This window comes from Saccoglossus kowalevskii, chromosome 5 (genome assembly GCF_978046115.1).
Source record: "Saccoglossus kowalevskii chromosome 5, keSacKowa6.1, whole genome shotgun sequence".
NCBI lineage: Eukaryota > Metazoa > Hemichordata > Enteropneusta > Harrimaniidae > Saccoglossus > Saccoglossus kowalevskii.
The window spans coordinates 26,614,662-26,642,097 of record NC_140645.1 but is presented as its reverse complement, the minus strand read 5'-3'; the positions used below and the strand labels follow the sequence as shown (position 1 = coordinate 26,642,097).

General features: G+C 32.8%; 3 protein-coding genes across 3 annotated transcripts; all 3 read right to left on the bottom strand.

The window, feature by feature from the left end:
- Window positions 1–12,070: 12,070 nt before the first annotated feature.
- Window positions 12,071–14,724, bottom strand: LOC102805279 (tyrosine kinase receptor Cad96Ca-like). The gene is made up of 8 exons (XM_085499655.1): window positions 14,697–14,724; window positions 14,499–14,606; window positions 14,243–14,397; window positions 13,956–14,078; window positions 13,702–13,813; window positions 13,353–13,449; window positions 13,048–13,147; window positions 12,071–12,928 (listed from the first exon to the last, which is right to left on the bottom strand). Exons 2-8 carry the CDS (start codon window positions 14,593–14,595, stop codon window positions 12,878–12,880), a joined length of 735 nt encoding a protein of 244 aa, XP_085355781.1. The 5' UTR covers window positions 14,596–14,606; window positions 14,697–14,724; the 3' UTR covers window positions 12,071–12,877.
- Window positions 14,703–19,443, bottom strand: LOC144353852 (synaptogenesis protein syg-2-like). Its single transcript, XM_085499654.1, has 8 exons — window positions 19,360–19,443; window positions 18,494–18,835; window positions 17,562–17,861; window positions 16,586–16,858; window positions 15,725–15,877; window positions 15,528–15,572; window positions 15,116–15,201; window positions 14,703–14,913 (listed from the first exon to the last, which is right to left on the bottom strand). Exons 2-8 carry the CDS (start codon window positions 18,765–18,767, stop codon window positions 14,776–14,778), a joined length of 1,269 nt encoding a protein of 422 aa, XP_085355780.1. The 5' UTR covers window positions 18,768–18,835; window positions 19,360–19,443; the 3' UTR covers window positions 14,703–14,775.
- Window positions 19,444–23,311: 3,868 nt separating this feature from the next.
- LOC146745955 (cell adhesion molecule CEACAM6-like) lies at window positions 23,312–27,065 on the bottom strand. The gene is made up of 4 exons (XM_085498845.1): window positions 26,903–27,065; window positions 23,786–24,076; window positions 23,408–23,639; window positions 23,312–23,318 (listed from the first exon to the last, which is right to left on the bottom strand). The coding sequence occupies exons 2-4, from the start codon at window positions 23,988–23,990 to the stop codon at window positions 23,312–23,314; spliced, it is 444 nt and encodes a 147-aa protein (XP_085354971.1). The 5' UTR covers window positions 23,991–24,076; window positions 26,903–27,065.
- Between the last annotated feature and the right edge of the window lie 371 nt (window positions 27,066–27,436).

The window sequence follows — 27,436 nt, the reverse complement described above, 5'->3', positions numbered from 1 at the left end:
TACGAGGTTATTACGAGGATACATCAAAGTATGCACGAAGACAGTACAGCGAACGTATCGACCGACAAGCAGCAGAGGTCGATGCGACGGCATACTGTCTGAGTGCATACTTTGAGGTATCCTCGTAGTAACATTATTATTATTATACATCTTTTTCATCCAAGTATACGTCATGGGAATGCCGATATCCAGAATGTTTATATCAGAATCAGCGAACTTCTTTGTGTGGAGTCCGGTCAAACCATGGTGACAGCCATGTTTGTTTTTATTATTAGAGGATGCTTACGCGCGTAATCATTCAATATTTGGAATTCGCATTTCCTTATATAGTAGGATGAAATTACCCCGTAAAAAATAGCAAAATTACGGCACGCTGTAACTTATAATGATGGCGTTACGGTGACAGATGTATAATAATGTGTCTTGTATAGAGGTAAGCTGTTCAACTCGTCATCATAGTCATTTAATCTTAATCGTTTCTCTGGCGTTATTCCCATGTCCTGGCTGAGAGTCTGGTATACTCGCGATTATCTTTGACGTTATTAACAGCATATTTGTTTTCTTATGAGATGTGATGTATCGTAATATTGACATAACATGGTGCGGATATATCATTACGTGGTGTAGATATGATTTTATGTGTAGTAGAATTATGCCATGAACATAGTAGGACACATACCCTGGAGAACAGCGCGGTCACTTGTAAGGTTTAAAGTCGGTCAGTTCACTGTCTGCATATATCTACGCTACGTAATGATACACCGACACTGCATAATACGCTTGCTAATCACATAATATTATACATACACATCATACCATGATATATTTACATGAAGTGATGATATATCAACATTGCATAATATGCTTTGTCTTCACATATTAGTATATCTACATCATGTCATGATGTATCTAAGCAATGGTATATCGACATGATAATACAGTTTCCACACTATATAACAAAATGTTTACATCATTCTATATACCTACACGGCGTAATGAATTATAAACATCAGATAATAAAGTTTCCTCTTAACGTAATAGTATACCTACATCGTGTCATAAGATATCAACATGACGTAATGTCGTAACTTCACGTGATATAACAGAAAACTATGACATCACCCTGACGTTTGTAGGGTATTGAAGTTATTATCACGAATGATACAGTGCGTCCCGCGGTCGAATTTATAAATCCTACAGTTGTATTTATATGATACGTGTAATTATTACTTTGGCACATTGCCGGAACCGGCATTGTCTTAGCTACATAACTGTGTCATATTTTATAAACTGCCAATTTAAATCAGATTTCACGATTTCAACTATAAGCCAAGGGTGGACAAATTCCCCTATTTTTCTCGAGTTGGACTATTACCAAATAATGACACAAATGTATGGGATATTATACTTTACTTTCATTTATAGTACTTGTAACTAAATTAATAATACGGCTATAAACTTATAAATTAACTTACACCACTCAATTAAATAAAGAAAATTACATTACAAGGATATGCTCTAAAGTACGGGAAATAATAGGGTCTACTTATCAAATAAATGTCAAGTACATTCCAGCTGGTCCGAATGGCGTACGAGTCTTCACCACGTGGCCGGTCTTTGTTGTATCACGAAACTTGCAGAGGGACGTTCCTTTGTCTTGATATTGCGTACAGGTAAGGACTTCGGGCGGCACTGACGAATTTCGCGGATCACTGAAACGACCTGAAACAGAAGACACCTAAAACAAGCTCTAACTTAAAAAAGGGCAATAAGAGGAAGATAAATAACCGCACACGTCGACGGTAAACCAAAAAGTGATAAAAACCCTCAGCTTTCTTACGCAAAGCATTGTGGATTCAAAAACGCCATCAACGGCCAAAACCACATTTAATCAGACACAGTGGAGGGCGCTATTGAATTGAATTTCTAAATCAAAATACATTTAAATCTGTTTGTAATATTTTATATTTCACTTGAGCCATACATAATATCAGACTTGTAATTTGATCGCCATTCTAAAATATTGAAAAGGAAAGGCAGACAAGCAAAGGAAGGGGTTCAAATCCACTAAATCAACCACAGCAGGTGGAGCATTTAACGACTCGGCCATATATCTCTCGTGTTTTTTTTTCTAATACACGACACAACACACATACATGAGCGTAACATTTTAGTTTAATTGTGAACATTACATAAATAAGACAGTATGTTTCATTCTATTGAATTGAAAAGCTAAACAAATATCTAGACCTTACAGCCCAGACAGCCCAACAATCGCAGAGTACTGGAGAATGTGGTACACAATACATGTCAACACAGAGGTCATTTGTGTTTGAAGTAAAGACTGGCAACTTAGGTTCATGTCCTCAATACCTTTGATATGTAGATTAGGTTTCTACAATTCAGACATTGTGTGAGTGAAATGTTTGAAACCGCCATCATATTTAGTTGTATGTGCCCTTTTTGTCCATTCACTTTATTTCATGAAAACCATTTTAGGTTAATAAATCCAACACGTCGGTACCACATGCATACATACAAAATTCTGTTAAGGTGTCACTCGTAAGTATAAAGTTGTACCTTTTTAAACGTGGAATTATCCGTTTTAATTAATAGGACAATTAAATCTGTACTTTATTGTTATTTAAGTTTATCAATTTACTCAGTCCACACGATTATTATTTTAGTATTTAACTTATTGTGATTCGGTGAGATTCATGTATATGTAAAACAAGTCACGAGATTCTTGAATAAAATAAATATGCATAATGCGATGCATGGTTTTGTTGCCGTTATACGAATTATTGCATTTGCAATAATCTATGTGGAATAACGTGAATCTGGTCAGCTAATTTTTTTACACGTTTTCTGAATACACGAAAGTGTATAATTTATAGTGAATTGAGATATCAAGTAAATGAATGAGTGGAAACAAGTGGAGTTTTACATTATATGGAACCTGATTATTCAGTTTTATTGTCTAAAGTATTGACATGACAGAGGCATAGCTAATATGCCAACTCCGATGTCACGATTGTTTGAATGGTGAAACAGATGACATAATTAAGAAAAAAAATAAAATGTAATTAAATAAGTGATTGTCAGATCTAGCATAGCAAATTGGTACATTTAGTATAATGTTATGTCAGAGTTGCGTTGTATTTGTGTAAATTTTCGTCGGAGAAACACGACACTGAATCTCCAGATTTGATTATTAATTACATTGCCCAGCTTAGTGATAGTCAGCTTAGAAAATCGTATCGAGTCTTGAAGTTACTTTCCCAGGCGTATTCTATATATTACAAGTTTCAATAATTATTGTTTTTACCCTGAAACATTTCAAAATCAGTTGGCCACAAATCCTGAAATAGTGCAGCACTAGAGCAGACCAGAAGGTCGCCACTGTAATCAGTCATGGTCACTTTACTTTGTTATTTTATAAGAGACTTTTGAACTCATTTTCAGGATTATGTTGATGTTGTACACATCCATTATGATGCGAACAGGAGGCGGTGAGATGTTTTCTGCAGATCATAGAAATGGAGGATGCAACTTAACTTACATGAGACGATACCTGCTCAGCAAAATCCAAGTGTGTTAACAAGCTTCATGGACTGACGTCATATCAACGTCAATAACGTACTCCAAGATTAAGTTCGGAACCGTCTGGACATTAACGAACTATATAAATAGTTAATGATATCAACATTTTCTGAATGTCTTTTTTTGAAAATAAGTGCTGCTATACCAAGTGCGTTAACAATTGAACAAACACTACAGAATGGGATATACAATACATGTCACAAAGGTAATTTATGCATGGAGTAGAGACTGGCAATCATTTCCAATGTCCTCAATACTTTTTATATCCAAATTGGTTCGTGTGAGCGATATCTCCAATATCGCCCCATTGTGTGATTTGTGTAAACGATTGTTTCGAATTTGCATACAAGGGTAATTCCCTTTCTTTCCCCACACTTATTTATATTCAGGCATTGTTAGCATTGAATCTACTTTCAAGGATTGCACTTTGACCTCAATTCACGAGGAGCGTCTTTAGCTGCAGGTATTTATGGTTGTTATCAATCTCAAGCTTGTTGTTTTCCACAATTCTCACCCTGCAAAGACAGTATGAATTCAAAATGGCGGCATACATTCGTCACTTTGACGATTCAATGTGTTAATGTCATTTCGGTTCTGAACACAAACATTATGTACACGTGTTATTTCATTGTTGAAACCATTGTAAATGTGTGATTTGTTGATTTCACTGCATTGATTTACTGTGATTATAATAGGTTTACATATCATATGTAAGACTGTACAAGACAGTGATGATCCGATTAATTTAAAGTGGTTGTTGAAGAGATAACATGTGACAAGGATCTACCATTCGATGTAAAAAAAGCAGGGGCCATTTTTTTAAACAGATTTATTATTGAAACCTATCTCTGTACTTTGTTGAGCGCAATTGGGCATTTATTATATGTTGTCGAAACATAACGCTAGCAACGCGACAACTGTTAAAAAAAACATATAATGCGATACACTAAAGTCACTCGTCATTGAATCAGTAACTGGCAACCAAGGTACTTGTTGTGGCACTATTTATATGTAAATTATACACTCAACAATAATAGATCAGACGATCCCCAGTAGCTGGTATTGCTGGTTGATAATATGTAAATAACACAAAGATTTTCACAACAATACACCTGGTCAGTTCTGTGATATTTATTCCAACTTTCGCCCTAAAATTAGGGCTTCTTCAAGAAAATTCTGTTGAACTGACCAGGTGTATTGTTGTGAAAATCTTTGTGTTATTTGCATATATGTAAATTAGGTGTATACAACTCAAACCCTATCTGAGTAAAATCATCAATACGGCTACAAAGTTAATATATTTAAATAAAAACACATGTTTGTGAGGGCAATATCACGATTTGCTGCCTGCCTCCTGGCTGTTGTTTATGACCATAATATTAATATTGCCCTCGCCAATATTATTGTCAAGAGCAACAGCCCGATGGCAGACAACAAATCGTGATATTGCCCGAATGAACATGCGTAATTTATTTCATCACATCGAACAGAACCTTGCACAATTAGACCTAACATACACCTCTCATACCCGCTCTCCCATAAAATAAAAACACTATATTTATGCAGTATTTTATATTATGTATTATAATACAAGTGACTCTATAGAATACATACATTGTTTGCTGAAAAATGAACTATAAATGTTACTTTCATTCATTCATGGTTACGTATTTTAGTAACCATGTTTCAGTAGTGTGAATTTCAATTTGTTAGGTATAACATCATTGAGATGAATTGAGCTGTTTCACTACTCGTCGAATACAATTATCAGAGTGCCGTAGAAGTGACTGCAATGACTTTTTATCGAACGTACTACACATTCTATTCACACGTCACTCAGCTTAGGGTGTTCTCGGTGAATTTGATAAAAATGCTCGTAGACTGGAACGGCGCTGCCATGATCTTCATTTTAAATTATTCAAAAAAGAATAGACGCCAAGTAAAAAATGGTGTCTGTGTGATATGGAACGCATATTTAGACCTTACAACGTAGACAGCTCAACAACCGCTGAATACCACGAAATGCGCTACACAGTACAGGTCAACACAGGGGTCAATTGTGTTTGAAGTAAAGACTGGCAACTTAGGTTTATGTACTCAATACATTTGATATGCAGATTGCACTACCACAATTCAGAAACTGTGTGCGTTGGTGTGCTAGATGTCTGAATATCCTTTTTGCCCTTTGACCTTAATTCATGGCAACCGCCTTAAGGTACCAACAGAGGAAATCCCGTCGTTTAGTTAAAATGATATGAGCAGCTCAAATCAAAACATATTTATAGCAAACTATATATTTTATAAATGCTGAAATATAAAGGAATTTGATAATTCATCTTTTGCAATGATTGTCTACATGAGAGTCATGTGACAGGGGATTAACTGGTCGCTGTCAAAATAACAAATCAAATTTTCTGCTCCGGCGATTTAACTATTTGATTAGGAATTTTCAGAATAATGTCGCCGTGAAAGGTTCTTATAAAGTGTCGATGAACGTTTGTATGTGATTATTTTTCTAATGATTACCATAAATACTAATTATTTCTTTAAAAAGATAAGTCTCTAATGAAGCCCAGGGTCATAAACAAGAACAATTGGAAGCAAAATTCTCCCTGCTTGTATTTAGGATTGTTTCAAACAATTTTAATTGTTGCTTTTCAACAATTTGTACCACTAAAGGTAAATGAATGTCACATTATCTGCGGTTATCTCTTGCATACAAAATTATGTATAGGTTTCACCTTGTACTTTTTCAAACGTGAAATTATTTACTTTAGTTTATACTATAATTAAACCTGTATGTTATTTTTACTTTAGTTTTGATTTGCACGTAATCCAGAATTATTATTTTAGTATTTGACCTATAACAAACCTTGGTATGCTGGAGAACGTTTTATTTTTGCTGTAACGACAGTTGATACAAATTACGACATATACAAATGTGGGGTATCTATCACTGTTTTATGTCGCAGAACAATATTCTTACCGCTAACAGACATGTTTGAATCCAACTTGGCGCCATCTCATGTTTAAACATCCATACATTATTTCTTGCAGTTTTCACTAATGAGTGAACAACCGTCTCCATGAAGATCATGTACCACCAACAACATTAATTGTGTACTAATTTGAGGTTCGGTCGCCCCATTGCCTTGCCATTACGGTACTTGAAGTTGTCAGTTTTAATTACACCACTCGAATTATCAACAGAGACTCTTGGGCGTTCCGAATACTTCACATTCCAGACTTTTGATTCAATACCTGTCAGTATTCATTAAATGGAGGTAGTATAAAACAACTGTTATTTCTGTGGACAAAATATTGTATTACTGACACCCTCATTCATATTGTTATCTCTGTGGACAAAATATTGTATTACTGACACCCTCATTCATATTGTTATCTCTGTGGACAAAATATTGTATTACTGACACCCTCATTCATATTGTTATCTCTGTGGACAAAATATTGTATTACTGACACCCTCATTCATATTGTTATCTCTGTGGACAAAATATTGTATTACTGACACCCTCATTCATATTGTTATCTCTGTGGACAAAATATTGTATTACTGACACCCTCATTCATATTGTTATCTCGGTGGACAAAATATTGTATTACTGACACCCTCATTCATATTGTTATCTCTGTGGACAAAATATTGTATTACTGACACCCTCATTCATATTGTTATCTCTGTGGACAAAATATTGTATTACTGACACCCTCATTCATATTGTTATCTCTGTGGACAAAATACTGTATTACTGACACCCTCATTCATATTGTTATCTCTGTGGACAAAATATTGTATTACTGACACCCTCATTCATATTGTTATCTCTGTGGACAAAATATTGTATTACTGACACCCTTATTCATATTGTTATCTCTGTGGACAAAATATTGTATTACTGACACCCTCATTCATATTGTTATCTCTGTGGACAAAATATTGTATTACTGACACCCTCATTCATATTGTTATCTCTGTGGACAAAATATTGTATTACTGACACCCTCATTCATATTGTTATCTCTGTGGACAAAATATTGTATTACTGACACCCTCATTCATATTTGTGAACGCACTTTCGAAACAGAAACACTGAATACAAATAGAAACAAACGACTGGGCGATAAACACACTAGACATAAAATGAAATGATACACTTTGTTCACCAACATGAAAATCAATTTATTGTATTCTTTGTTCTGAAATACACATATTTAGTGCTTATATTCCTGCAGGTAAATCCAGTATAAATTCTACTCATAAATAAATTATACTTTTATTTCATTGTAGTGACCTGGTTTTAATAATTTTCATATCTGCCGCATCTACAACTCGAAGCAGATTATGGATGAAAATTTACCTGCACACAATTACTAATTTTCCGAATATTTTTAATTGAACAATTAGGCATTATGATACCAGTTTGCGACATGTTAGAACACTTCTTTAACTTGCAATTCATGCGAACTGTTTCCCGTAATACAAGACAATACAGTGATTTTGTAATATTTACATATATATGTGATCAGGTGTTGTTCATCACTATATTTAAAGATCTTAACTTATATGATCTTATTATCTTATTACCTTGATTTGACCTTTATATCAAAAACAACCAATGGCTTTATCACACAAAACAGGTATAATAAATACCTAGTCCTCGCATGCAGCCGTATGTTCGTAACTCCACTCCAGCCAAGCAGTCAACTATCTTGTTTCGAATAAAACTTTATTTCACTTGTCACATTTGCGCAGACCACTGTATGCCAATGGATTATAAATATAACATGATCGCTTGTATTTATGCACTATCATGTTGTTGTGTGGACGTTACACATTAAACACTGTTTTGTTTCTATTTGTCATGCTGTTGAATGTAAACAATACAATAAAGCCTGCGCTAACCACGGTCAGTTTTTTTTAAATAACAATGAGTACAGTATACAATGTAGGTCAACACAAATGTCACATTAGTTTGAATTAATGACTAGCAACTTATATGCATGTCTTCAATACCTTTCATATGCAGATTACCATAGCGTGCTTGAGTTGTATATTAGGTTTCTTTGCACTTTGGCCTAAATTCTTGACACCTGTCGTCTGCTGATAGTGTTTAAAACGGTTTTGGATATCAAAGTAAATGCTTTCCCCCCATTCGCGCCGCTAACAGACAGTATGAATCCAACATAACCAGTGACACACATAAATGTACGTACTTCACTGATCGACGCATAAGTTGCCAGAGTAGTCCCTGAATATAATAAAAGCGTCTACGGTTGTAGTCGTTGTAACCAATTTATAAGTGAAGCATAATAAAGGATAAGTTGTTGGCTCAGTTTCTTGATTTACGATAGGAAATTCATTTTACAACTAGATATCATATAATGTGACACGTTACATCGGTCAACATGACTGTCGCCCATGAATGTAAAGACTGGATAACAATTTATATTACACACTGGATTTTGACATTCCCATTATACCTATACACGTCATCATGATTAATACAGGTCATCTATCAGTTACGAACGTCTTTAAGGTAGAGATGCAGTTTATTTGGCTTGCTTTTTAATTGAGTAATTAGACAATGAAGATGGTATTATATATCCAACATGTTATATATTTTCTGAAAGCTTATTATACAAACTTTGTAAAACTTGTCTTTATTTTAAATATCCAGAATGCGTTTTTGATTTTGGGTCAAAAATATGCTTTTTTGGACAAAAGTGGTTTAAATAAAATTAGCTTAAAAACTTCAAGTACATTTGTGGGTAAAATTACATCACTGGATACCTTGGTATACTACTAATTCAAATGCGTCCACTCATCTCTCTAACGACTTTCAAAGTCGCACAGCATGACCTCAAAGTTCATTCTTTTCTATTTTTGCATAATTTATATATCCATGTTAATTGCGGACTTGTTATTTTTGTTCCACTCGCCGTAATAAACTGTCCGGACGCATTTTGAAGGGGGAACACCTTGTCAATAATGTGTGAAAATTTCGAGGCAAATGGCCAAAGCGTCTATCAGCTATTTTAATTTAAAACCCAAGAATTCACCAAAAATAGAAGACGAGAAAAAGGCTAATTTGCATATTTGCGCGTTAAACCGGGATTTACTGCTTTGTCATACTTTGTCATACTTTTTAGACTATTGAAATTGTAAGTTGACGTATAGACATAGACATTTTATGTAAAATCGTTGGACCAGAACAACTGCTCTTGAATATATAAATCAGAAACACGTCATTCATACCAGTGTTTTGATGGGGTCGGTAAAAACACGTGGCAATGCCCAGTAAATATGACGTCATCTCATGAATTATTAAACAGGGGGCGGTCCTAGGAAGGTGACCTTTTATCACGATCAAAACATGGCTTCTCTTCGATGTATTTTCAATAAAAAATCTACGAGTATTTCAGAGCCTATGGTTTACCGTGAAGAGTACAAAGTGGGATATTAAATTATTTATCCTTGATGATTTTTATGTAGTATTGAGAACCAACTCCAGGAAGCGAACGCACAATAATGAATAATCGCGTAATCCTAGAATCGAAACGCGAGGCACAGAAGTTTTGTTCATCGTTTCCAATCCCATTTTTCCCACTGCAACATATTTGTTAAAAGAAATATTTGAATTATGTTCGTTTTTTAAGGAGGCATTTTTTTATTTTTCCGATTTTGGCAACGCCTTATTCAGGGATTTTCTAAGACAGTCGCAGACAATCAGCGCACGGATGTACGTACAAAACATGCTGTTGTACTACCGGCGACGGTCGCCTGCAAGAAGAGAGCTCCAGCTCCTAACGTAAAAGTTTTAAAATTTTGACCGGTTTTAAATAATTAGTGTTGGAAATCTGACATGTTTTAAGAGTGCAAAATTAAGGTGCATTTTCGAGCGGTCGAATTTTTCTGAATAGAAATCGGCAAATGAAAAAAAACAGGAGTGCTAAACAGTGTGCTTCGGTAGTTTAAAAAAATGGAATGTCCGTCAAATTTACGTAAACTTCCCCATTTTTCACGGAAAAAGCAAAGGTCGTGGCCGTGTTGCAGGCTAAAAAACTCAAAAATCAAAACAAAATCATCAATCAGTAAGTATTATGACAAGGAAAGCAAAACATCAGACGCGGAGAAGCGGTCAGCGCGTCGAAAGAGTTGTTACCGTAATGTATCAAGTTACCTCTCCCTGTGATTTATTTTTCATTGAAATTATTTGGTTGTTTTCAATTAATTTTAGCGTACCTTTGCAATTTATTTTAGCATTGCCAGTTGTTTGCTTCATTGAATTAAATGGAGTTCGTCCGGTTGCAAACAAAGCTGTCTCGCACCACCGAGCAAAACTTGCGAATGATCGAAGTACAGGTACCCATTGGACAAAAGATACACAAAAGTTTGTATCTCCCCGACCCAGTGCAATATATCCGGTTAGAATCAAAGCTCACGTGTCCCTTATTTGAGGGACCAGATTCTGCCGTAAATTCGGGATGGGATTTAGAAAAAAAATGAAATGGGACTTTTAAGGTGTATTTTGGCGTCATTTCAATCATTCTTAATGCCTAAAATAGAGTCTAAGTTTTACCGTAGTCATTGACGCCTATTCAAGAGTATGATGTTTATTGTGACTAGCGCGAATGGGTAAGCTTCGTTTCGACTATGAGCAGCTATCACTGTAAACAATGTTAAATTATTCTTCACATGCTCAGTTTATTTTTTGAGAACAATTATTTAAAAATAAAATCTCTCAGTCAATCAGAAACTCGGATTCATGCCTTCAGGGAAAGTCATGTTTGGACGCTCACATCGATTTGTTTTTCGTTCGGTGGGCTGATGCCTTCGGTGTAGCTTTTGCATCTTCCGACATAGAAATCATCTGAATCTTCTTTCTACCTCTCTTTCTTTTCACACCACGCATAATGTACTGATAAAAATTAAGAAAAAATGCTGAGGAAATATAATGTTTGGTTTGCTAGCGAGCGAGAACTGATTTGAGAATAATTGCACATGCGCGTGAATTGAATGAACTATGACCCGTACAATCTCGATTTGCATATTGTCAATCAAAGGTCTTGTTATTTGGTTACTCATGCAAATTAGGCAATTGGACATAAACATTGCCACGTGTGAGTGTTTTTTTATTTTTAACCAGAAAATAAACAGCAATTTTAACGGTGTTCCAATAAGAATTCATTGGTCAAATTTTCACAGAATGTTCTTTAGATAAAAATCTATATAAAAAACGAAAAAAACTATTTTTGATTGAAATTCACAAATAAAGTGCATCTCTACCTTAATATGCTACTCGTCAAAGAGAATTGGGGTTAAATTTATAATTTGTGTACAATTGCGGACACAATATTATTTTAAAATCGTTGAATCGTTCAACCACCAATGCAACAGAGTACAAGCTAAAAATTGCAATAAAATTAACCTCCCAGAATGCAGAGATTGTACATCATGTCAGATTTATTCTTTTATGAAATAAAAAATCTACATATCTACACTCACACATTTTTTTCATCTGAATGGGAAAAACAAATAATTCATAGATGTGGAATCGAACATATTACTTCAAGCATAAGAAGGAAACAACAATTACACTACGCTGCTTTATTCAATTAGATAAAGAAATATCCATTGTTCGAGACCTACGGTCAATATATTTGATATTGTAGAATTAAAGATTAATCAGCCACTTAATCGAGAATGATATGTATAATGTCTGCGCCGTGAATACATTAGCAATACCGAAGTATACTTTTTCAATCGTATGTATTGTTTTCCTACTAGCACTACTAAAAATCGGTAAAGCAAGACACTTGCGTTAGAAACAAAACTATTTTAATAACATTCTGGATATATAAATTGACACGGTTATATATAAAACGGTTTTGAGGTGATAAACTTGTAGTATATTCAATCACAACACCACTAATACATACACGAGGGATAAATGATTATAGCGGTATTCACTATCTTTATATTTGTTTCAGACTTCTTAATAGTAAATAATATCAATCAACTTGGAATATATGACAATTGCAATTAGAATTATGTGTCATATCGGCATTTTCACTATTTGTAAAATGAACAAACCATATATACATATATAAAATGATCAGATGAAATTTGATTTAGGCGGAAGTAAAAGAAGGAATACATATTTATAATGAATTGATTTATAACAAATGTACACTTGTCTGACATATAACGCACATTTTGTTATAGCGGGTCTTCAATGCAAATTCGTCATGTTCATATATTTGCATATGGAGACACATTCACATTGAACGAGTTATCGGGTTCCTGTTAAATAAACAGAATATAACACAATAGTAAGTAATTGCCCATGTTGTATAGACAATGATAAGATAATTCTTGTTTAATTATTTATTTAATTCAAATGTATTTCAGCCGAATCTTACCTTGCTATCGTTCAGCAGTGACCTTAATGACTTGACCAATTTGGTGAATGTCGGTCGATCTCGAGGATGACGATTCCAACACGATTTCATCAGTTGATACCTATTGAGATATTTGTGAAGTCTGTACCAATGATGCATAAATACTAAATATAAAATATTTTAGTTTATCTTAAATTAAAACCTCCACAGTAGAACAAACTTGGAATACAATTGTGTGTTGATAAACAAACAATAACAAGTACATATGTTATACAGGATGAATGTATTATTTTCCTCAAAATACGATCAGTGAAACTTATACATACGTAGCAGCGCGACAATGAGTTGGTTTTGGTAACAATTTTCCATTAGTTACCATCACTTTTACATCTTTCTCTGTTGTACCGTGATAAGGTGTTGATCCTGTAGAAATGGTATGTCGGTCATCATAATTTCAGCATATAATAGAAATTACGAAAAAGTTTGCTAAATTTATTTACTATTTTGTTAATTTATTACTTTTTTGTATATTTTGAAAATGCGTCATTACCATACAATTAAATATATACTTAGTTAGTACAATTAATGGCATTCAACTTATTAATGAATATACACTGCCGATTATCTTTTCGTCACGTCCTCGTTAATTGGGCAATGTAATTAAATATGTTTTACCTTGAGTTATAATTTCCCATATTACAATACCAAATGACCATACATCACTCTTAGGAGTAAATCGTCTGTTTAACAGCGTTTCAACGGACATCCATTGATACGGATAATTACCCTGACAAAAAAGGAAAGAATATTACAACCCAGAACATAAACGCTGTGAGTTTACTCATATAGTAAATCACAAATATTATTTTATCTGCAACATGCGCAATCAGAGAACATTACTAAAGACAGCGTTTAAATATTAATTTTACCTTTGTTTTCTCGAAGAAACGTGCGTCATCTATTACGTCACTAGCATAACCAAAATTAGAAATTTTACACTTCTTGTCATCACTAATCAACACATGCCCAGCAGTCAAATATCGATGCATTATCTGAAATACAAAATAATTGCAACGTCACAGTGTTATGTATAGAGTGTCTGAGTTTTTTGCTGTGACATTTGTAAAGCAGGCATTTTTTTCTTTCTACTAATGTATATTAAAAACGATACTATCTCGGTTTACACACACACACATTAATGGTATAATCACAATACCTTTAAGCTAGACAGATACTCCATTCCATTGGCGATATCCATTACGAATAAAAACATGTCTTTATACGGGGCTTTCATGACTTCATGTGTGTGCTGCGTTTGGAGAAATGTCTTCAAGTCGACATTTAAATGATCAAGTATTATGAAACTGGGACCTAAAAAAAGATAAACATAATAGTCACTGAATTGAAATGCATGAAAAGTTAGCATGATGCATCAAAATATTTCAAATGTTGTAATCTATGAGTCTACCTACCGTTTTCTGTACAACACCCAAGTATTCGAATTATATTACTATGCCCACGTGTTGATTGCAATATTTCAATTTCCTTCATAATTTCATTTTCTACCATTGGATCACCGTCTGAAAATGGATATTATGATTAACGTAATTTATATTTTGTCAGTGAAGCAGCTATATAGAAGTCAATTGAATGTTTCACTAAATACTCACTACTACTTTTCTTAATCACTACATTAGAATTTCCAGAGACGCCAGCAATATTCCATGCTTCTGCTTTACTGATTTCATACTACTTCCCAATCGAAATAATACTTTTGATACAAACACGATCTCTTGGAAATTCGATTGTCTTCTGTCCTGATGTCATATAAACAACTTCATTCTTGTCAAATGAAAGTTTAGCATACTCCTCTTCTGCTACTTCCTTCTGCAACAAATATATTGTGGTTTAGTAAAATACAATGTGGGTTTATGAAAAGCAAATCTTCAAAAAAGGTCACACAGTTATCATGTTTCCTGCCATATAACTGCAACGAAATTTACACTGATTAACAACAAAATAACAGTTACAAACAAGAATATAACTGTACCATCACGTGTGGAAGTAAAGTTAATATTATTGTACTCACTTTAGTGGAACCGATTTTCTCAATAGATTCATAAGCTACGTCTGCATTATTGTCAGATTCCAACTTATTTTCGATTTCTGAATAATCTGTCAATATTGTACACATTACAGTTCTATGTAATTACCCAATTGATACAGGAATAAAAGTGTTATACCAAATAATTGTGACGCGATATAACAAATAATTTAGACGCGATCTGAATTAAGTTCATGCATATATTTTGTATATGTTCAATATATTGTACGGGATACAAATTGGAGACAACAATCAAACAGTGGAGTTATTGTTATAAACACAAAACAAGAATAATATCTTGAAATATATAGAAGAAGTATGTTAGAATATCTTAAAGTGTGATTCTATAAATTAATGTTTGACATGCCTAGGACAAATGTATTTTTATTACACTCACCTACAGCCATATTTTCGTATTTTCTATCATCTAAAACTGTTTCGTCTGCCGAGAAAAACACTTTTTGTAACAATGTATTGTTGTAAAGTATCATGACATTTGAATATATGCTTATTATAAATGAAATAATATATGTCATGAATTTAGTAAAACATAACAGGTCACTTATAGTATCAAGCTAATTCCAATTTGCCCACCTGTGTTTTCTCTATGTTTACTTCTTCTTTTCAAAAATATTATAACAGGTACAATCGTAATCGCCAACAAAATAAGGATAACACTTGGCACGATGTATACTGCAGCGGTAGTATGTTTAGATCTATGACCATCAACAATGCTTGCTGGCTGAGCTATAAAATACAGACATTTAACTGTTAAAATGGAAACACGTGTTTTGCATCATATTATAGACAAACATTATACACTTAATATTCCAGAATGTATCATGTGATTGGTCACTTTTTACAGAAGGTGTCTTTTTTTTCATTTTCAACAACAATAAACATACGTTATCGTAATTGCACTATAGTATAATTAAAAAAACACACATAAATGAAATGTTCTCGTGTGTATTCACATGTTTCAATAGATGGTTGAAGAATTGCCTTTGTCTTTCATTACGTTGTGTTCCCAGCGATTTGTCCCAGTTGTACATATTAATGACGAGACATATGTTCGTATGACATTTTTTATTTGAATTTGATTTTTATAAATTTCCGAATATGCTCAGTCAATTTTCGATATTCCATATAATATGGCACACATAAAAATGATTATTATTTTGATGAGCAAATTTACATATTTGCACACCCTTAGCATAACATTGACGTAATTCAACATGTGAACATGTAGTTTGTGTCTGTGCATACAATATTTCAATACAACATGTTCTACTTAGAATTCTGAAGCTGCATTTTTACCCCCCCCCCCAACACCAACCAATTTGCATAAACCAAATGCTACTGATAACACTGGTTGTGCTAATTTATGCCAGTGAAATATTTACCTCAACAATGAAAATACATAGTGGTTATTTGCCAAAATAATTATAATCTCACCTTCAGTAATAATCAACTGTTTTTGACTTCTACTTTCTCCAATTATATTTTTACTGATGACAATAATATTATATTCTGTCGATGGTAGCAATCCATCAATTGTTAGTTTGTTGCTCGTTGTTTCCTCTGTTAATTGTTTTTCTTCATCTGGTGATACCCAATATTCAATATAAAATGACTGTGATTCGCCTCCATTGAATCCAGGAATCCATGTCACATTTATAGTATTATGGGATGGGGATAACTCAATACCTGACACTGGATATGGACGACCTGTTTATGAGAATGAAATTAAATCAAATGATTAAATATATGTATGAAGTTTAGTATTAACATCACATGTACATTGAACGTTAGTGTGGATTTCAGTTACATAATTTTTATGGAAAAATAAGTTTTCAGCTTTTGACTGTTCATACTATTGTAACTACACGCTAAACTATGTTAGTGTTCAGATATTTATATATATTTCATATAAAGAGAATATGTCCATACAATGTGTATTAGATTATTGCTATTTGGGGTTGCCATGTTTCGGTCAATCATGAAAATATATAATATTCAATTGGTTGTATGTAAGCTGTACAAAGGTAGACGGATAAATATTGAAACTGGCACGCACATATATAATGGTGAAACACATTTTAAAATGCGAATGGCGACTACTATATTTTGAAAACTGTCCGCATTCGTAATATCAGTAAACAGAGAGTAGAAGCTAACTTATATGAACTATTAACAAAATAAAATATAAAATGTGGAATACACTATATAACAGCGCCGAATTTCGTACGATATTGTTGGATTTGTTTTCATCATATACCGAAGTATGGTGCTCTATTTATTTCATAAAGATAATTTATTACTTGTTTTGTATCGTACAATGGTCTTGGAATAATTTGAGTTAATAAATGTCTTACCAACTTTAACTTCAATTACACTATGTAATTGTTATTGTCAAAGTATAATTACTTACCTTTTCCTTGGAATATTACAATAAATGTTGTATTTGCAAAGTAGTTTTCAGCAACACATGTGTAGTTACCATAATCATCAGATTGTGTATTACTAATTGTAATTATGCTTTCATGTAATGTTCCTTGTGTAGAGTTAGTAATTGTAATTCTGTCATTGTTGGTGAGAGCATTTCCATTTGAACCAAACCATTGTAGTGTAGAGGTAGGGTTGCTGTTAATCTGATATCGTAGTTCTCCCGTTTCCCCCTCATCAGCTCTTGACTGTTCATTCCATGTTTCATTCACTGCAATTGGTGTGTCTAGAAAGCAATAACTATGTTATTTTCTAACCTTAGCTATACGGCAATTCACTGCATGTTATGTTAACACAAGTCAATGTGATTTTACAGCATTAAATATCTAGCATGATTTTAATTTATCTAATAGATATGTTTTAAACATGTTTGTATTCATATCAAATCATTCTAGTAAACTCTGGAGGTTAAGTAAATTTATGCAAACCCACAAGACATAATGCAGTTCACCGTGACATGCCCAGCTAACTTCATCACCGAAATTGTTCAAATCTAATTGATATGAAATGAGTATTCTATGAGGGTACACTATATCCTCCATCAATCAAAATGGTATGCACTGCAAACAAATGGACAGATGTCCATTGAAGGTTAAACCTAAATATAAAGAAGCGTGTGATATCGATAATATAGCATGGGCTTTTATTTTACATATTTTAAATTATATTTTCAGCGATTCAGTTAAAAATGTATGCTTTCAATTTGAAATGAACATGCAAGACAATTTTAATTCACACAATTACTAAAACTTTTTTCAATATATTCATAAATTCATAATGTATCTAAGTGCACTGGAAAGAGATGGTTTGGGACATACAATTATAGATTACGTGCTAACCAATATAATTCATATTTACAATAAACATTCAATTTCACTGGCTCAGATGTGGACACGTGACTTCTATCAAACTCGTTATTCACAGCTACACAGTAGAATTCACTGTTGTGGTGACGATATGATAAAACTAGGCTCAGTTCTTGTATTGACATCCTTCCATGATTGTGTACATCATTGGAATACGTCATTGGCTTGTCATTTGATATTGGTTGGTTGTCTTGGTACCATTCTAAAACTGCATCTGGGTTACTGCTACACGATGTACATGTCAACATTAAATTGTCATCTTCCATCACATGGTCTATGTTGCCAGGGTAACCAGTCAGTTGGGTTGTACATGAATATAAATAACTAGGAGGAACTAAATAAATAAATAAATAAACTAATAAATAAATAAATAAACAAATAAATAAATGTATTTTCTTTATCCCAAACATCAGCCAAAGCCATATTCTGTGATAATACATACAAATACGGCAGACAAGATAAAACATTGCTAATACCCAGAAGTATTATTGGAATATCCAGTAGTTAACTATGCATTATAGTTTATACTATACACACATTTGTACACGCTTTTGATATAACGAAATATACTCACATAATAGTTTAATTTTCATCACACAGTTTAGTCAACTCCCCACAAACATAATACCTCTAATAAATAAATAATACTTACATAACGTACACTGTCATTATTTGACTGAATCTAACTTAAATACTGCATGCAGCTTTATACTTACATTATAAAGTGAATTTATGAGTGGTTGAATCTACTGATATACTATTAACCTCAGTAGTAACAGCTTTACATTGATATTGTACCATATTATTAGTTAACTCTAATACTGTATGTATGTATTTATAGTGTAGAATAATACTTACAATATACAGTGATTTGTTGAGTGGTTGAATCTACTGATATACTATTAACCTCAGTAGTAACAGCTTTACATTGATAATGTACCATATTATTAGTTAACTCTAATACTGTATGTATGTATTTATAGTGTAGAATAATACTTACAATATACAGTGATTTGTTGAGTGGTTGAATCTACTGATATACTATTAACCTCAGTAGTAACAGCTTTACATTGATAATGTACCATATTATTAGTTAACTCTAATAGGGTATGTTTGTATAGTGTAGAATAATATTTACAATATACAGTGATTTGTTGAATGGTTGAATCTACTGATATAATATTAATCTCAGTAGTAACAGCTTTACATTGATAATGTACCATATTATTAGTTAACTCTAATAGGGTAAGTTTGTATAGTGTAGAATAATATTTACAATATACAGTGATTTGTTGAGTGGTTGAATCTACTGATATACTATTAACCTCAGTAGTAACAGCATTACAGTGATATTGTACCATATTATTAGTTAACTCTAATACTGTATGTATGTATAGTGTAGAATAATACTTACAATATACAGTGATTTGTTGAGTGGTTGTATCTACTGATATACTATTAACCTCAGTAGTAACAGCTTTACATTGATAATGTTCCATATTATTAGTTAACTCTAATACTGTATGTATGTATGTATGTATAGTGAAGAATAATACTTACAATATACAGTGATTTGTTGAGTGGTTGAATCTACTGATATACTATTAACCTCATTAGTAACAGCTTTACATTGATAATGTACCATATTATTAGTTAACTCTAATACTGTATGTATGTATAGTGTAGAATAATACTTACAATATACAGTGATTTGTTGAGTGGTTGAATCTACTGATATACTATTAACCTCAGTAGTAACAGCTTTACATTGATATTGTACCATATTATGGGATGGTAGTAATCTTATATCTAAATCTTATTGTTTTATTCTACCACCATTATTTCCACTTCTCTCTGAATAATCTGACATTGTTTCATCTGAATTCCCAGTGATTATATCACCATCTTTATACCATGATATAACAGCTGCAGGATTACTACTGTCAGTTTCACAGGTTAATATCAACATATCACCACTCTTTACTGTAGTGCTGTATCCACTCAAACTCACTGATGGTGGTTTAACTAAGTGAAAAATATAAATATGGATTATGTGATTATTTCCAATTGCCCTGTAAACTGATAAGCAATGACAATTCACTAATATTCCCAACTGAATAACATACTAAATAGTACAGTAACGTCTAATCAATCTGCATAAAACTATCTTGACCAAGTGGCACTAGTCTATATACTTCAGATACTCAATATGGTTTCATGATATTATGTACCTATTGCTGCAGTGACCATTATTCACAGGACAAATTAGTTTATACTTAATAAGAAGAGTAATAAATGTTTTTGTATTGTTTTGTTCACCCCATGCTACTATAAATAATGTTCAATTATATCCTTGCCAAAGGGAATTTGAATAACAAAGTATATCATTATTAAATGTTTATAATAAATGTGCATGATAATCACAAATATGTATTTGTGTTTATCAGCAACAATAAAAATTAAATTATTTTTACTTTTGATAAACATATATTTGAAATATACTTTTTTAGCTGTTAATTGTGTTCATATTCATTCTAGTTTACAGTCTTGTGAAATTTTGTATTCTGTATTTCAAACAACCAGTCAAATACAATGTAGTATAAACATATAGTTCAACAAGTATGTGATTCTTAAATATAGATGGGGTCAGTCATAAAATTACCAGTTATTTATGTCAGAAATGAATCAGTACAAATTTTGAATCTGCCACAATTTGATAGATTTATTGTATTTTAATATATAAATATATTTTAAGAATGAATTTTAACCACAAGTTTTAAATAAGCTTATAAATGGTATATATGACATTTTAGGCTCACATTTCTTTAACCTCGATTATGTTTAACTAATTCCGCCATGAGAATTACTTGTTCAATACTACAACATAAACTCCATTTATTGCTGAAAGACTTTTTATTTTTAAGTATAGGTATTTATTCATAAGTGTATACTTCCGGTAGTTACAGAGCTGTAAAATGTCATAAAAGCACAAACGTTTCATAAAAAGATGCACAAAGTTGACTACAGACTACACCAGTACAAAACTTCAGAAGTGGAATGCAATATTATGGTGTCTTTCGTGCTAAATTATTCACGACATAACAGCCAGGAAGACATAACAGAAAGTCAGGAAGGCAGGACAGAAAGTTTTCAATTCATTTCATTGCAAGTTGAAGCAGAGTAATTATGCATAACGTCTATAAACTCATTAGTCATTAGGTTGGAACAAATCAAACCGTATTAATAAATTATGTAAATATTCAGAAAATATAAAAATCAAAACTTATGGCTCACTAGTATTATGGTTTCAATGAAACCGCCATTTATTTATTTAATTCATGCATCAATAATATATATCAAATTAAAAAGTTATCTATACCTAAAGTAATAACGTTGATTTGTTTGTATTCTGTGTGATAAATCAGGATGGGGTCTAACGAGACACATAATACACCTTCTACATGTGTAAAAACCAAAAAAAGAATTGTCAAATTTTCTTTAACGTTGTAATAAAGCAATATTCTATTCTATTATATTCATAATAGTTCTCATCTAAGAATGTATTTGATTGTTCATGCATTAGAACATGATAAACTGCTTTAGATTTTCAGACCATGTACAACTCTAATTATTTTTTTTTTAAATACAGTTCACAGAAATGTTAATTCTGCATAAAGTAATTCCACATTTATTTAAATTTGGTTAGTGATCCGAATCAACCTCGACCTCCACATATGACCTATAAGCAATCTATTCTCAAAATATAAAAATATTCTAAAGACTTTTAAATTCTATTGATTATCCTTAATCTAAAAATAACTAAAGGGTGAATATAACCCTTACTGTGAATATCACAATATAAACAAATATATAGTACTTACAGTGCACAGTAAGGTCAATGACAGTAGATGTCACGTGACCTGTAAAGTCTGTATGACTTGATTGACATTGATATGATTTACTGTTATGTTCTGCTTGTATGGATATTGTCATCTGTTGTTCACTTATGTTACCATTATAATCTCCCTATCTTGTAACATCAGATGTAATAGATTCATATGTATTAGCAGTCCATACATTGTTATCTTTTAACCATGATATCTGAGATGCTGGATTACTGGTTGATGTGGTACAAGTCAGTATTTTAGTTTCACCTTCCTTCACAGGATTGGTTATGCCAGATAATGTAACACTCTCTGCCGGAACTGTAAAAGAAATAGTTGAATTAATAATTGTGCACATCTAACATTATAAAAGATTATATATGATCAAGCCAGCAACATTACAGGATTAAATACACTACTCTGGTATGTGTATTTAAACTATATATAAGATATACTTACAGTAGACATTGAATGGTCCAAGTTGACATGTTAATGGTGCAGTTTGTACAACATTAGTAGCTTTACATGTATACATTACTTGATTATCATTTCTATTTAGATTCCATCTATAAGATATACTTACAGTAGACATTGAATGGTCCATATTGACATGTTTATGGAGTAGTTAGGGCATCGTTAGTAGCTTTACATGTATACATTACTTGATTATTATTTCTATTTAGATTCCATATATAAGATATACTTACAGTAGACATTGAATGGTCCAAGTTGACATGTTTATGGTGTAGTTGGTACAATATTAGTAGCTTTACATGTATACATTACTTGATTATCATTTCTATTTAGATTCCATATATAAGATATACTCACAGTAGACATTGAATGGTTCAAGTTGACATGTTAATGGTGTAGTTTTACAATATTACTAGCTTTACATGTATACATTACGTGATTATCATTTCTATTTAGATTCTATATATAAGATATACATACAGTAGACATAGAAAGGTCCAAGTTGACATGTTAATGGTGTAGTTTGTACAACATTAGTAGCTTCACACCTATATATTTCCCCATTATCATTTCTATTTAGATTCCACGTGTAATCCTGTGTAACTGTGTTGACATTTGTAGATGATGATAAACCCTGTATCTGATTGTTACCACGATACCAGTTCAGGGTTGCTAATGGATTGCCATCAGTTGATTGACATTTTATTTTCATTTCGTCATCGAGTAGGTAAGATAATGAGGTGGTAGTCTGATAAGTGCAATCTGGATTATCTGGAGCATCTAGTAATTAATAAAACCGTGGAGGTAATAATATAATTCAGTACAACTATTTTTCGTGTACCATGCAATGAGTGGGACATTGGTGTTATAATACATAGTTTTAATGTAACTCATATACGTTAACATATTCATGGATATTTACTTACACCTTATATTAAGTGTTATGTGTTCGTCCTTATATCCTTTAACATTAGTCACGTGGCATGTAAATGTTTTTTCATTGTCATCTTTGTCACTGGGATTAATTGTAAGTTCACTGTCATCACTGCTCAATTGATATCTAGTTATTGCAGGTAGTGGTTGGTTATCTCTCAGCCAGCTGTAACTCGGAGTGGGACTTCCAGTAGACATACATTGTAATCTGATTCTATTACCTGCGTTGGATGGATTACTACCAGCTGTAATACTTATTGTAGGCTGAGATGGTGGTGTTGCAGCTATGTAGACATAAGAAGAAATATGCATATTGTAACTTATTGTAACTAAATAATAATTTCAACATTTCAGTATGCATATATGTGTTTTTTAAAGCAATCTTATGTTAGTGATACCAGTTTTTTACAAGTGCACAGTTTCAGATTAAATTATGAAGGGCAGAAAACGAGAGTATATATATACATCAGTATATGTACAGTAGCCCGTACAGCAAACAGCGCATTCTACCTTTGAAGGAAAAATATCTCATATTATTTAGACCTCACCACTGAGTTTGCCGTTCACCATGTCCATTTCCATATAAGCAAAAGCTCCAGCCAATATCAGATTTGACTACTTGTTTCAAGCTGTGGCACTTGGAAACGAGTGTTAGTACATGTCCAACTGTCTTGGTTAATAAGATTGGCTAAATTTCAACTAGAAACAGGTAAACCAGTATACCTGTATGTACGAAGCCAGTGAATGTTATTCAAGCCAAAGAAACTGCATCTATTTATATAAATACACATGAACAGAGAATATTTTTTTGAAACACTAAATGTGACAAATGCCCTACTGTCTGTGATAAATATACCACACCAGCTACATAGTGCCAGACGAGGAGATGGGTAGGTAGTGAAAAAAAAACATTGACTGAAGCCTTACAAAAGACTGAATTGTTGTCAATAGCAACAAACATACTGGGAAAGTCAAAGACAGTGAAAAAACAAAACAAAAAACACACAGGCATATAAATACTAACTTTCTATGATCTTTATTGGCTCCAAGTAATCCAGAGTAGAACGAGATGAATTAACGCTATACTCCGCCATCTTTATTTTAATGTTAGATGCAACCATTATTTTATAGGGGACAACGGCTCATAACTTGAGGGGAGTTAACACCCATGATTTTAAAAATGCTTTGATTTTTCAGTGGACCAATAAATCGATTTGACAGGAAAATATAAAAACTCGACCACAACAGCAATTAAAACAGCTTGCTGCATTATAAGTATCACTTCCCTGTCAAATTAGTGGTTCATGCTTATTTGAATCTGAACATAACATGCCAATTCTATCACACCTTGCTAGGCTCGAACTTCCATCCAATCAGAGCATTCCAAATAAACATGATTCCCCACAAATACTAGAGGGCGCTCTGACCAAATACTAGAGGGCGCTCTGAGCAACAAATTGCCATTATCTAAATAAAAAGAACTGATATATATATATATCTGTTTAATTCTTTTAAAAGATCCTTTTCATTAGTAAATGGCGCCCTCACTCAAAAATAATTAAAATAAGTGGTTGGTCAAAAGTTTGATGGGTCGGGTGCATCTATTGGCTAAGCTTGTTGTATATATACGAAAATGAGTATAGGAACCATTAATGCTGTAGGGTGTATTGGGAGGGGTGGACGATTTCATGTTTGCACTGGTTGTAATGTGCTATCTCGTTGTTTTCAGGATGCAGCCTGATATTTGTTGCTTTGTTGGTTTATTGCAACAGTTTTTGTGGTGGGTGGAAGATATGTTTTTTGGTCGTTGAGTCATTGTTTAGACACCCTGAAATGGTATGGTTCAAATCAAAATTTGTTTATTTATTACTGTTGTAGATCATGGGAACTAGCCATTGAATATGATATCTGGGAATACATGGTATACTGAACAAGATTTACTAATTATTGCTTGCAATATTTCAATTTTAATTGCGAGCAAACTGGTACACCAACATTTATCGTTGTATTGTTATGCAGAGGCGGTGGTATGAAATCTTGCATGGAGGTGTCTGATCAATTTTGAAATCTAGCCCTCTGAAATGATATTTCCTGCATTTTTAGAGGCAAATACAAATTGAAATAGTATTTGTATTTTTGAATGCGCAAGACTTGGGCTAGCCCAATCAAAATATAATGATGTAGGGTATGCGGGTTTTTTGTATTTGTGAAAAAAAATGATGTTTTTCGTGTCATAAGATATCAACATGACGTAATGTCGTAACTTCACGTGATATAACAGAAAACTATGACATCACCCTGACGTTTGTTGGGTATTGAAGTCCAAGGTTAATTCACCAACATGTCTCACATCTCTTGCTTGTTTGAGTGTGAAAGTACGTGGTTTAGTTAATAACAACTTTTTTTCAAATATGAAAATTATATATATGTTCTTTTTTATAGAAGAACCTTCCCAGATAAAGGAAATTTTCATATTTGAAAAGAAATCACTTTATATTACAAATATGCAACCCTATTTTAAAAGATTAGTCTCTACATTGAGACCAGGTCAGTGTTGTTTCCCCTCAGTCACTGGCTCTTTGGTACATTATACACATAATAAACAGACACCATCGGATTGCCTATAAATAAGAAGTTCGGGTCTGCTGCCCTCATTGATATGCGTTTCTGTAATATTGCAACCACTGCCATAATGAATGCAAATACAAGAGATATTATCAATAATATGGTCACGTGACCTAATTAATGAGAGGTGTGACTGATTACCATATTTTTAAACCAATTAATATGTAATATTATACGCACTATTGCTCGTAAGATTATATAGTCAGTGCTATAGTGAAAAGAAATAACAAGTGACCATATATAATTATTATATATCCAGCTCTGATGAGATGTGACTAATATATTCAATATCCATTGAACAAGGGATAATGTATCAGATGACCAGTTGATCGTATATGTTTATGTGAGCTTAATAATTATGCCACAATATCAAATTCCAATAAAATAGAACATTTACTATATATTTACCGGATAAGTAAATATATACTTCTGGCTCAGGCAATAATGCGTATAATGATATGTTATTTTTAAAATAGAATACTCACCAGTTACTATGAGAGTGATTGATTTCTCATCTCTAGGATCACCTAAACCTTCTACTTGACACCAATACTTGTCAGCATCACTTAACTGTGTATCCGTAATAAGTAGACTAGCTTGGTCTTGAATGTCATGTCTTGTGAATCCAGGCTGAGGGAAAACCCCGGCATTGTTTTTTTTTTGTATAATTATAGAGCCTGTATTCGAACTACTACCTTTATACCATGAAATCAGTGGATTACTGCTAGTTGCAGTATATGTACATTCCAATACTGTTGATGTGGTCTCAATTGAAGTGACAGGTGACCCAGGCACAGTAACTGTAACCGCTGCTGAAACTGAATTCAAAAATGACTCAATACACGTTGTATTATTTCTTTAAGTAGATGAAAGTGTGGGACATCTGTTTGCGGTTCATCGGACAATAATATTAAAAGGCATAATTTGTAGTAGTTGTTATCGTGGATGAAATTACAAGATGTGAAATGACTGATTAAAATTAAAACATAGATTGTGGCATAACTCTACGAGAATCCACT